Genomic DNA, 12,500 nt, shown 5'->3' with positions numbered 1-12,500 from the left:
ATCCATAAACCCTATACAAACCACAGGACGTCCATACACCCTATACAAACCACAGGACGTCCATACACCCTATACAAACCACAGGATGTCCATACACCCTATACAAACCACAGGATGTCCATAAACCCTATACAAACCACAGGATGTCCATAAACCCTATACAAACCACAGGACGTCCATACACCCTATACAAACCACAGGACGTCCATACACCCTATACAAACCACAGGATGTCCATACACCCTATACAAACCACAGGACATCCATAAACCCTATACAAACCACAGGACGTCCATACACCCTATACAAACCACAGGACATCCATAAACCCTATACAAACCACAGGACGTCCACAAACCCTATACAAACCACAGGATGTCCATAAACCCTGTACAAACCACAGGATGTCCATACACCCTATACAAACCACAGGACGTCCATACACCCTATACAAACCACAGGATGTCCATAAACCCTATACAAACCACAGGATGTCCATAAACCCTGTACAAACCACAGGACGTCCATACACCCTATACAAACCACAGGATGTCCATAAACCCTATACAAACCACAGGATGTCCATACACCCTATACAAACCACAGGACGTCCATACACCCTATACAAACCACAGGACGTCCATACACCCTATACAAACCACAGGACATCCATAAACCCTATACAAACCACAGGACGTCCACAAACCCTATACAAACCACAGGATGTCCATAAACCCTGTACAAACCATAGGACGTCCATACACCCTATACAAACCACAGGACGTCCATACACCCTATACAAACCACAGGATGTCCATAAACCCTATACAAACCACAGGACATCCATAAACCCTATACAAACCACAGGACGTCCACAAACCCTATACAAACCACAGGATGTCCATACATCCACAAACCCTATACAAACCACAGGACGTCGATACACCCTATACAAACCACAGGATGTCCATACACCCTATACAAACCACAGGACGTCCACAAACCCTATACAAACCACAGGACGTCCATAAACCCTATACAATCCACAGGATGTTCATAAACCCTATACAAACCACAGGACGTCCATACACCCCATACAAACCACAGGACGTCCATACACCCTATACAAACCACAGGATGTCCATACACCCTATACAAACCACAGGACGTCCACAAACCCTATACAAACCACAGGACGTCCATAAACCCTATACAATCCACAGGATGTTCATAAACCCTATACAAACCACAGGACGTCCATACACCCTATACAAACCACAGGACGTCCACAAACCCCATACAAACCACAGGATGTCCATAAACGCTGTACAAACCACAGGACGTCCATACACCCCATACAAACCACAGGACGTCCATACACCCTATACAAACCACAGGACGTCCATAAACCCTATACAAACCACAGGATGTCCATACATCCACAAACCCTATACAAACCACAGGATGTCCATAAACCCTATACAAACCACAGGACGTCCATAAACCCTATACAAACCACAGGATGTCCATAAACCCTATACAATCCACAGGATGTCCATAAACCCTGTACAATCCACAGGACGTCCACAAACCCTATACAAACCACAGGACATCCATACACCCTATACAATCCACAGGACGTCCACAAACCCTGTACAAACCACAGGACATCCATACACCCTATACAATCCACAGGACGTCCACAAACCCTGTACAAACCACAGGACGTCCATACATCCTATACAATCCACAGGACGTCCACAAACCCTATACAAACCACAGGACGTCCATACAGTATATCACGAGTATGAGAGCAGTCATATTGGCCTACATCCTCTCTTTACTGTCAGTAAACATCTCTCTTTGTCCTGTCAGGCACAGGATTTCCGGCTGTATGTGCAGGAGGCGCTGGAGTTTGGGGAGAATGTGTCCTTCCTGCTGCTCCTCCCCCCGTGTGAGGAGGTGTGTACCCCTCCAGGACAGAACAATCCTTACTCCCCACGCTCTGGCTTCTTCACTCTTCCCCTGCAGATCTTTGAGCTGGGTGAGACTGTCTCACATACACACACTCACACACACACACACACACACACAGACACACACACACACACACACACACACACACACACACACACACACTCACACTCACACACACACACACACACTCTTTCTCTCTCTTACACACACAGACACACACACTCACACACACTCTCTATCTCTCTTTCTCTCTCTCTCACTTATACACACACACTCTCTCACTCTCTCTCTCTGTCTCTTTCTCTCTCTCACTCTCTCTTTCTCTCTGTCTATCTCCTTGTTCAGTTCACTTTGAGGCATACTGTCCTAGTTTCATTGGGAAATACTGTCGCGTGTCTGCTTTGCTCGGGCTGGAGTCCTTGATGTCCCAGCAGGCATTGCGAGAGGCCTTCTCTGAGTCAGAGCTTCACACAGCCAAACAGAAACATCAGCAGGTCCAGGAACAGCTACAGGTAAACTCTCCCCTTATACACTCACTGTATACTCAAGTCTTTCACACCAGTGTAAGAAAACATCAGAACATAAAAAACAAACGCAGCAGTAATATCAGACAGATCTAACGTGTCAGTGTGTGTGTGTGTGTGTGTGCGTGTGTGTGCGTATGTGTATGAGTGTGTGTGTGTGTGTGTGTGTGTGTGCGCGCGCGTGGGTGTGTGTGTGTATGTGTGTGCGTGTGCGTGCGTGGGTTTGTGTGTGTGTGTGTGTGTGTGTGTGTGTGTATGAGTGTGTGTGTGTGTGTGTGTGTGTGTGTATATGTGTGTGTGTGTATCTGTGAACTCTACTCATACTCTTCTCTGATTGGCCTTCTCTCAGCAAATGGAGGAGTTGTGGAGAGAAGCCCGGTGGATGACTGACGCCCTGCAGTACGCCCGATATAAACAGCCCTCGGCGGGAGTGTCTTTGGGCTGGATCATCGACTTCTCTAAAGAGGTGGTACCAGAAAAACCGCCTTCCACATCTTCCCAGCCTGATTACCTCCCCTCCCCCACACCTTCCCCAGAAACCAGCCGTAAACACGCCGGTGAGTCCCCGTCCTCCTGCCCCTCTGTCTCTCTCACACATCGCCTCTCCGTTTCCCCTCTCTCTCTGTCCCCGTCTGTCCTGCCCGTACACACTCGCTCCTGTGCCCTCATTCACTTCATCTGTGTCCTACTCTTCCCACGCCTGATACTTAACTCACTACTCCAGCACTCTCATTACTCTCTCATTACTCTCTCATTACTCTCATTACTCTCTCATTACTCCACTACTCTCATTACGCTCTCATTACTCTCTCATTACTGTCCTTACTCTCTCATTACTCTCCTTACTCTCTCCTTACTCTCTTATTACTCTCATTACTCTCTCATTACGCCACTATCATTACTCTCTCATTACTCTCTCATTACTCTCTCATTACTCCACTACCCTCATTACTCTCTCATTACTCCACTATCATTACTCTCATTACTCTCTCATTACTCTCATTACTCTCATTACTCTCATTACTCTCTCATTACTCCACTATCATTACTATCTCATTACTATCTCATTACTCTCTCATTACTCTCTCATTACACTCATTAAGTCCAAATCTCTAGCCCTCTACAGTCTCCCCTCCCCTCTCTACTCTCATTCTCTCACTTATCTCACTTCCACTTTTATACACTCTTCAGCTACCATAGCAACACAGCATTCTCTCTCTCTCTCTCTCTCTCTCTCTAGATCACATTCTGTCTGATGAGGAAGGCTCGTCGGAGGTCTTCCTCACCACAGACAGTGACTATGACTCCAGTCGGGCTCAGAGTCCACCTGAGCTGGACCTGCTTCCTTCCTCCCCCTGCTCAGCCATCTGTGACCCACGGGGGGGCCTGACTCCCATGGGGGGCGGTGGTGGTGGTGGGGGGAGTGGCCGTCCGGACGTGGTGCAGACTGGTGGAGGTGGTCGTAGCATTGGGATGGAGGCGTTTGACAGTGATTTCATTTTACCCAGTCGTCAGATTGAGCTGCTGCGGATCACTGAGAAGAGAACAGCATTATGCGTGCGAACCAGCAGCCTTGAGTACCCGCCCCCTGTAACCACACCCACCACCTCTCCAAGCTCCTCCCCTCACAGGCTATGGGCACGTCCATCCTCAGTCGACCGCTGCTGCCCTGCTCCTGAGCCCCGTCTGCGGCCAACGCGTACCCTATCAGAGGACAGTGGAGTCCAGCGACTCTCCGCCTTGTCTCCGCCCACCCGCAGGGCGTGTCACGCCACGCTGAGAGTCTATCCACAGTATCGCACTGGCCTGCCCAAGGAGACCAGTGTTAAGGTCTGTATGTGTGTGTGTGTGTGTGTGTGTGTGTGTGTGTGTGTGTGTTTGTGTGTGTTTGTCTGTTCTGACATCTGTAAGTCTGTTCTGTGTCTTATCTATGGCACCTGTATGTCTGTTCTGTTCTTGTTCTGTGACTGCTCTTTGACACTCATGTCTCTCATGTGTCTGCTCTGTGGCACCCATGTGTCTGTTCTGTGTCTGCTCTATGACACTCTTGTGTCTGTTCTGTGTCTGCTCTATGACACTCACTTGTCTGTTCTGTGTCTGCTCTATGTCACTCATGTGTCTGCTCTATGTCACTCGTGTCAGCTCTATGTCACTCATGTGTCTGTTCTGTGTCTGCTCTATGCCACTCATGTGTCACTCATGTGTCTGCTCTATGTCACTCATGTGTCTGTTCTGTGTCTGCTCTATGTCACTCATGTGTCTGTTCTGTGTCTGCTCTATGTCACTCATGTGTCTGTTCTGTGTCTGCTCTATGTCACTCTTGTGTCTGTTCTGTGTCTGCTCTATGTCACTCATGTGTCACTCATGTGTCTGCTCTATGTCTGCTCTATGTCACTCATGTGTCTGTTCTGTGTCTGCTCTATGTCACTCATGTGTCTGTTCTGTGTCTGCTCTATGTCACTCATGTGTCACTCATGTGTCTGCTCTATGTCACTCATGTGTCTGTTCTGTGTCACTCATGTGTCTGCTCGATGTCACTCATGTGTCTGCTCTATGTCACTCATGTGTCTGTTCTGTGTCTGCTCTATGCAGCTTCGTGTCACGTTGGACACCTCAGCGAGGGAGATGGTCCAGCTGGTCGTACAGGAGATTAACGCAGTTTCCCGTCGGCTCCTGGGCGGGGCCCAGCAGTGTGCCTGCGCTGATGAACAGTTCCATTACTCTACCCAGGGGTGTGTTTGTCGGCCCGAGGTGTGCGTGTACGGTCCAGAGCAGCTGGAACACTTTGGCTTGGTTCTGGTGATCGAAGGCAGAGAGAAGTGGTTACAGGACGATTTCTGCCCGCTCCGGCTTCAGAACCCCTGGACTCGCGGAAAACTGTGTGTCCGCATCAAAGAATATTCACCACTGGCCCTGCAGTACAGCAGAGCTACGACTGTATAGATCAGTTTATACACTCCACTCACACACACACACACACACATAGACACACACACACGCACATGCACACATACACACACACACACGCATGCACACGCACACACGCACACATAGACACACGCACACGCACACGCACACATACACACGCACACACGCACACACACACATACACACACACACACACACACGCACACACACACACACATAGACACACGCACACGCACACGCACACATACACACACACACACACACACGCACACACACACACACATAGACACACACACACGCACACGCACACATACACACACACACACACATAGACACACACACATGCACACGCACACACACACACACACACACACACACAGACACACACACATTATTTAAAGGACAAACTTGTGTATCTCTCTCTGTTGAGCTGTGGAGTACATTCATAAGGATGTGTGTTGGTGAATGCGTCGTGTCCAAACCACTGAACACACACACGCACACACGCACGCATACACACACACACAAACACACCTGTACACAGGCCTTCAGTGTGAAGCTGACACTCTAACTCCTGAAAGGCAGGAGGGATTTGCCTGTTATTCATCTTTTCACCACTTTGTTCCTACCATACGTTAACTCTGTATCACACTTTCAGTAAACACACGTTAGCACCCATACTGCTGGCCGCGCTCTGTGGCCTGACCCTGACCTAGCCTCTGTGCTAGTCTCCATCAGAGCCCTGCTCTCAGGGCAACATCTCTCACACACACACACGTGTGTCTGTGTTAAGGCAGAAACACTGGTTGCTCACACACACATACACACACACACGCACACACACACACACGTGTCTGTGTAAAGGCAGAAACACGGGTCGCTCACACACATACACATGACGCTATGGACAGTCCGAATCATGTGTACTGTTAGCATAAGCACTTTTGAACGTTAATGACAGTGAAATGTTCGCCTCTGACAGTCATGTGTGTGTCTTAACACTAACCCTCTATAGCCCTTTGAACTCCAATCATCTCTGGTTCCATCCTATTGCTTAGCATCTTATTGTTTTCCCAGGATCATCTGTGTCTTTTAAAGACTCTCCCTCACTCTCATCATCTTCATCATCACCATCACACTGGTCAGGGCCAGAGAGTAGAGGTGAATTTGTCAAAGGCGTGACGTCCATAGACAAGAGACTGGACTGTTTCCCCAGTCACAGACAAATCATTCAGTTTACAGCCATGGCAAGCAACTGACTTACACACACAGACTCACACACAGACTCTCACTCGCACACACACACACACACACGCACACACACACACACGCACACACACACACACAGACTCTCACACACACACGCACAGACTCTCACACGCACACACACACGCACACGCACACACACACACACAGACTCTCACACACAGACACAGACACACACACACACACGCACACACACACACACAGACTCTCACACACACACACACACACACACACACGCACACACACACACGCACACGCGCAGACACACACACACACAGACTCACACACACACACACACACACACACACACACAGACTCACACGCACACACACAGACTCTCACACACACACACACGCATGCACGCACACGCGCACACACACACACACACAGACTCTCACACTCACACACACACACACACACACAGACTCTCGCACACACACACACACACACACACACACACACACACACAGTTTGTATCCTTACCCAACACGCACATATCAATGTTGTGGAATTTTCCAGCGGCATGGACATCATTCCATGGATTCTGAATTTCTGAGAGGAGCCGTCAGCAAACGTGTGAAGAACTCAGCAATCAAGTGGGCTGGAATTCCCAACATGCTCCTTTTAACACACACACACACCGTGTGACAGGAATGAAAACCAGACGCCATTTCAAAGTGAAGATTTAATGTGCATTTTCTCTCTCTGTCCCCGTCACCTCTGAAAGTCTCCAGGAGCAAACGTTACAAACAGAAAAACAGAAAAAACGCTAATGACTGATAATAGTGTGAAGCAATATGCCTTGGCTGTAGCATTTTTGTTTGTGTGTGTGTGCAGGTGAGTGCGTGCGCGTGTGTGTATGTATGCGTGCATGCGTGTGCGTATGCGTGTATGCGTGTGTGCGTATGCGTGTGTGCTTATGGGTGCGTGTGTGTGAGTTTGTACAGAAAATCTTCCATTCTTATTCTGAAGCCTTCACTGCTGTTGTGTTCTGCTGTTCAGTGCTGAACCAGTATTGTAGTGGTTTTAAACTCTGTGGTTTTCCTAGTAGGACCAGTTAAGAGTCTTTGTTCTCTGCTCTTACCTGGGCCAGTTCATGGATCTTGTAGTTCTAGTTTGGTTGGTTTTGATTTGTGATTGTGGCTCTTCCAGACACTTCCGTTTATTTGTATTCTGTCTTAAGGAGAGTGGAGCCCATAGAGCAGCTGTGAAAAGCTGACTGTGTGAAACGGCAGCTCCTCTCCTGTGTCTGCTTCGCCGCTCTCTTAAAGATCTGCTCTGCACTCACACACAGACTGGCAAACTGCTCTGCACTCACACACAGACTGGCAAACTGCTCTGCACTCACACACAGACTGGCAAACTGCTCTGCACTCACACACAGACTGGCAAACTGCTCCGCACTCACACACAGACTGGCAAACTGCTCCGCACTCACACACAGACTGGCAAACTGCTCCGCACTCACACACAGACTGGCAAACTGCTCCGCACTCACACACAGACTGGCAAACTGCTCCGCACTCACACACAGACTGGCAAACTGCTCTGCACTCACACACAGACTGGCAAACTGCTCTGCACTCACACACAGACTGGCAAACTGCTCCGCACTCACACACAGACTGGCAAACTGCTCTGCACTCACACACAGACTGGCAAACTGCTCTGCACTCACACACAGACTGGCAAACTGCTCTGCACTCACACACAGACTGGCAAACTGCTCCGCACTCACACACAGACTGGCAAACTGCTCTGCACTCACACACAGACTGGCAAACTGCTCTGCACTCACACACAGACTGGCAAACTGCTCTGCACTCACACACAGACTGGCAAACTGCTCTGCACTCACACACAGACTGGCAAACTGCTCTGCACTCACACACAGACTGGCAAACTGGGGCCAGCGCTCTTACCGTTTACACTGGAGGACGTGAGATCAGTTACTGGTTCACCCGGGAGGACTAGACACACACACACACACACACGTACTTCTATCTTTGTGAGGACACTCATTGACATAGTGCATCCTTAGCCCTTTACCCTAACCTCAACCATCACAACTAAATGCCTAACCCCAAACCTAACCTAAACCTAACCTAAACCTAACTCTAACCTGAACCCTAAAACCAAGTCTTAACCCTCAAACAGCCCTTTGAAGAAGTGAGGACCAGCCAACATGTCCTCACTTTCCCAAAATGTCCTCACTCCCAAGGTCGTAAACTCAAACTGGTCCTCACAAGGATAGCTGTACAAGAACACACACACACACACATACACATGTAAACACGCACACACACACGCACGCACACACACACACACACGCACGCACGCACACACACGCACTCATGTTTGCATACACACATACATACATACACACACACACACATACATACATACATACACACAGTTGTGTGAGTTGTGCAGTTTGTTTGTGCATCAATTATGTATATAAATATAGTGAGGAATGTGTGTGTGTGTGTGTGTGTGTGTGTGTGTGTGTGTGTGTGTGTGTGTGTGCGTGCGTGTTTGTGTTTGTGTCATTTTCTGGGCTGAGCCATGAAGGAGACCTCACGTCGTTTTTTTAAATTCTATTTTTATTGAACAATAAATAAATAAATGAATATTATAGAATACTCCGCCTCCCTTGGTGATTTCTGTCACTCACCCTCTTTTGTTCTGAAAACATAAATGAACTGTCTCTCTCTCTCTGTCTCTCTCTCTCTGTCTGTCTCTCTCTCTCTGTCTCTTTGTCTCTCTCTCTCTCTGTCTCTCTCTCTCTCTCTGTCTCTCTCTCTCTCTCTCTCTTGAAGTCGTCTTTGTACCTGGTTCCTGTAGCACAAAAACACATAGCCTCACGTCATTCCCAAAGACACACACTCATGCCTGTTTCAACATTCAAAACTCTCTCTGCAAAACCTTACACAGAAGTGGAGAAATAAATCATTCATCGCACTATATGTTCATTCAGCAAACACAGGCTCTCAATATAATTAACTCAAGTCATCACAACCTAAACTCAAAGAGCACACCTTTCTCCAGGTGCAAACACTAAACCTCAAAATTGTTAACACACCAATCAGAACTGCAGAGTCAATAAATAGGGCTTAGAGGCATGTCCATGTGCTTTCGAACAAAGGATCCTAACAATGCTGAAGTTGCAAGACAACAGAGAGGAAGAGGACGACTAATCTCTGATGAAATCCATGCCACCCTAGTTCATCACATGCTCATACATGGGAGGACTATGAGAGAAGCTGGACAGCTACTACAACCCCACCTAAGCCCTTACACGGATGCATCCATTGTCCGTGCTTTCAGAAGGGAAAACAGGTCATTTGAATTGTTACTGTGATACATGTAATGTTGTAGTGCATATAGACTGAATCTCCACTTTGTTCTTAGTGTAGTTTTTACCACAGTAACAGATGACCATAGGTCAGTAATGGCCAAATTTCATTTTTGCAGAACTGAGAGGTGGCCATTTACTGGAGGCAGGCAGAGACTTCTCACAGCAGAGCAGGAGAGTGCCCTGGTGAATATGGTGATTTGCCAATAATGCCATCCGTTTGAGGAAAATTCAAACCCAAACAGTTGAAGATCAGGTGGTCTTCTAAGGAACTAACAGCATCAGCATTTCCACAATTGACCGGATCGTTCAGAAGAACCACATAAGGACAGAGCAGCGGTACCGTGTGCCTTTTGAAAGGAATTCAGAGTTAAGGAGCAATGAGTCCAGTATGTGTGGGTAATTTCTATACTGTACAGAATGTTTTACAGTATGTAGAGTATGGCCCATCTCTCCAGCATATTACTGTAATACAGTACTGTGTAGTAATGTGTTACAGTAACTGCAGTACACAATCTCTCATTCCAGCACAGTGGTGCACTACAGTACTGTCTTTGTAATGCAGTAAAACGTGTGTTTTGACTTCTGTAGAGAGTCTTTGAGCTGGATGCCGGGGCTGACCAACATGAGTACATCTTTACTGGCGAGGCAGGGTTCAGCCTAACAAAAAGGCATGAAAGGGGGTGCAACATCATTGGTCAGTGTGTCATCACACAAGTCTCTGGCCAGAGGGGAGGCAACATCAGCCTATGTGCAGCCATCAGCAATCATGGCGTCCTCCACCACCACGTCAAAGTGGGTTCATACCACACGGCACAGCTCCTTCAGTGTCTACATCAGCTGCACAATAACAACAGTCTTCAGCAGGAAGGGGAGCCAGGGCGACCAGAGCAAGGCCGACATGTTGTCGTTTGGGATGACGTGAGCTTCCGTCGGGCTGCTCTGGTTCATTCACCACCCCAGGTTCCCTGTTCTTTTTCTGCCAGAGTAAGGCCTTTATCCTGATCTAAGTTAAGGCAAAGGCCTGAGTTCTTTCTAATGGTGGATCTCTCCTAATGCTTATAGACAGTAAGTTTAATGATTGACTGACTGAATTAAATAAATTACACTAAGGGTTACAGAATATGTGTGTTATTCACTAAACCAGCACTAAGGATCTCCTTATCTACATATATTATAAGAAGTCATTTATGAATATAATTGGTTGTTTGTGTTTGAAATAATAAGGGAGATTGAATATTAGATGTAAAAGGAGGAAATAAATAACAAGAACAAATAGATTATTAAGGAATAGTGGAAGTCAGTACTGCACAGTTTGGTTAAGCGTCATAGCCACAGGTGTCCCGTGCTGTGTAAGGCTGACATTAAACAAAGTATCCACGTCAATCACCAAAAACCATAACAGTATGAAACTAGGATACATCAATAACTAAACATCCGGTTAAAACTATTTAAATAAATTCAGTCAGCAAAACTCGATGTCAATTTAAATAAAACCTTACCGATACAACACTATATGATATCAATATTCAATCCAGTATACTACTCTTTTAGAACAACACAAATTATATGAAACTCCGACAAATGTGGACCCACACCCACACTCACACTCGCATACAATACCCCACAGATGGAATATGTCAGCCCTATCGTTGCAGACCTGTGTCATTGCTGGTGTCCGGTGAGGCCACAAACAAGCTAGTCGCTTCACTCGACAGAGCAAAAACAAAACAAAAAGGTACGACCTTCCGCGCACGGCTGTAACTGACACCATAAGACAGACCCCAGAGCAGAAATCCCGTGTTGGAGCGACAGGAATGAGCTGATGACCAAGCTGTCCAGCGTTGCCTGAGGTGGTATAAGGCACTCAAGGTGGCCTAAACCGCTAACCGGTCTTCTCTCTACATCTGATCACCAAACTGACACGAAACTAGACTTCGGTTTGAAAGTCCGTAAAAATAATTTAAACCACTGTTTCACATAACACAGATGAAACAAGAACACAGTTCTCAGGTGGACAACTGTATAAAACCCCAAAGAAACCCTTTTTCCGTGAACTGTCGTTTGTTCACCTTTTTAAAGACATCCCTATAACCGTTCACTTTTTTAGAATGAACTCCAACCGTCAACTGACTCGCGTCTCCCATTGCTCTCTCCCTCTCGCGCACACCTGCCACGTACCTTGAGAGAACCCTTGTCTCAGCTGCGTAACTGTAACTTTGGGGTCTCTACAAACTATTTAAGACGATATAATATATAATATATAATTATAATTTGATATAATTTTGTTTATTTATTTTTATTTATGGAATAAATTATTTATTTCCCCTCTGGGCTACACCAGTATATTCCCCATTTCTGAATCCGATTTAGGGATTTTTCTCAGCATGGCGGTGGAGAGTGTTTGACCGTAACCCCTATGCACAGCGAAACCTCCTGGAGGCAATTGT

General features: G+C 47.1%; 1 protein-coding gene across 1 annotated transcript in view; it reads left to right on the top strand.

The window, feature by feature from the left end:
• The window catches only part of ankfn1b (ankyrin repeat and fibronectin type III domain containing 1b), a 29,050-nt gene extending 23,606 nt beyond the window's left edge, over positions 1-5,444 (top strand). The window contains exons 14-18 of the mRNA XM_030770200.1: positions 1,876-2,044; positions 2,323-2,489; positions 2,851-3,078; positions 3,753-4,331; positions 5,094-5,444. Of these exons, the coding sequence (XP_030626060.1) occupies positions 1,876-2,044; positions 2,323-2,489; positions 2,851-3,078; positions 3,753-4,331; positions 5,094-5,444 (1,494 nt within the window). The remainder of the gene's footprint in view (positions 1-1,875; positions 2,045-2,322; positions 2,490-2,850; positions 3,079-3,752; positions 4,332-5,093) is intronic.
• Positions 5,445-12,500: the final 7,056 nt, after the last annotated feature.

Source organism: Chanos chanos, chromosome 3 (assembly GCF_902362185.1).
Source record: "Chanos chanos chromosome 3, fChaCha1.1, whole genome shotgun sequence".
Lineage (NCBI taxonomy): Eukaryota > Metazoa > Chordata > Actinopteri > Gonorynchiformes > Chanidae > Chanos > Chanos chanos.
The sequence above is the reverse complement of the archived record's forward strand: the minus strand, read 5'-3'. Positions and strand labels throughout refer to the sequence as shown.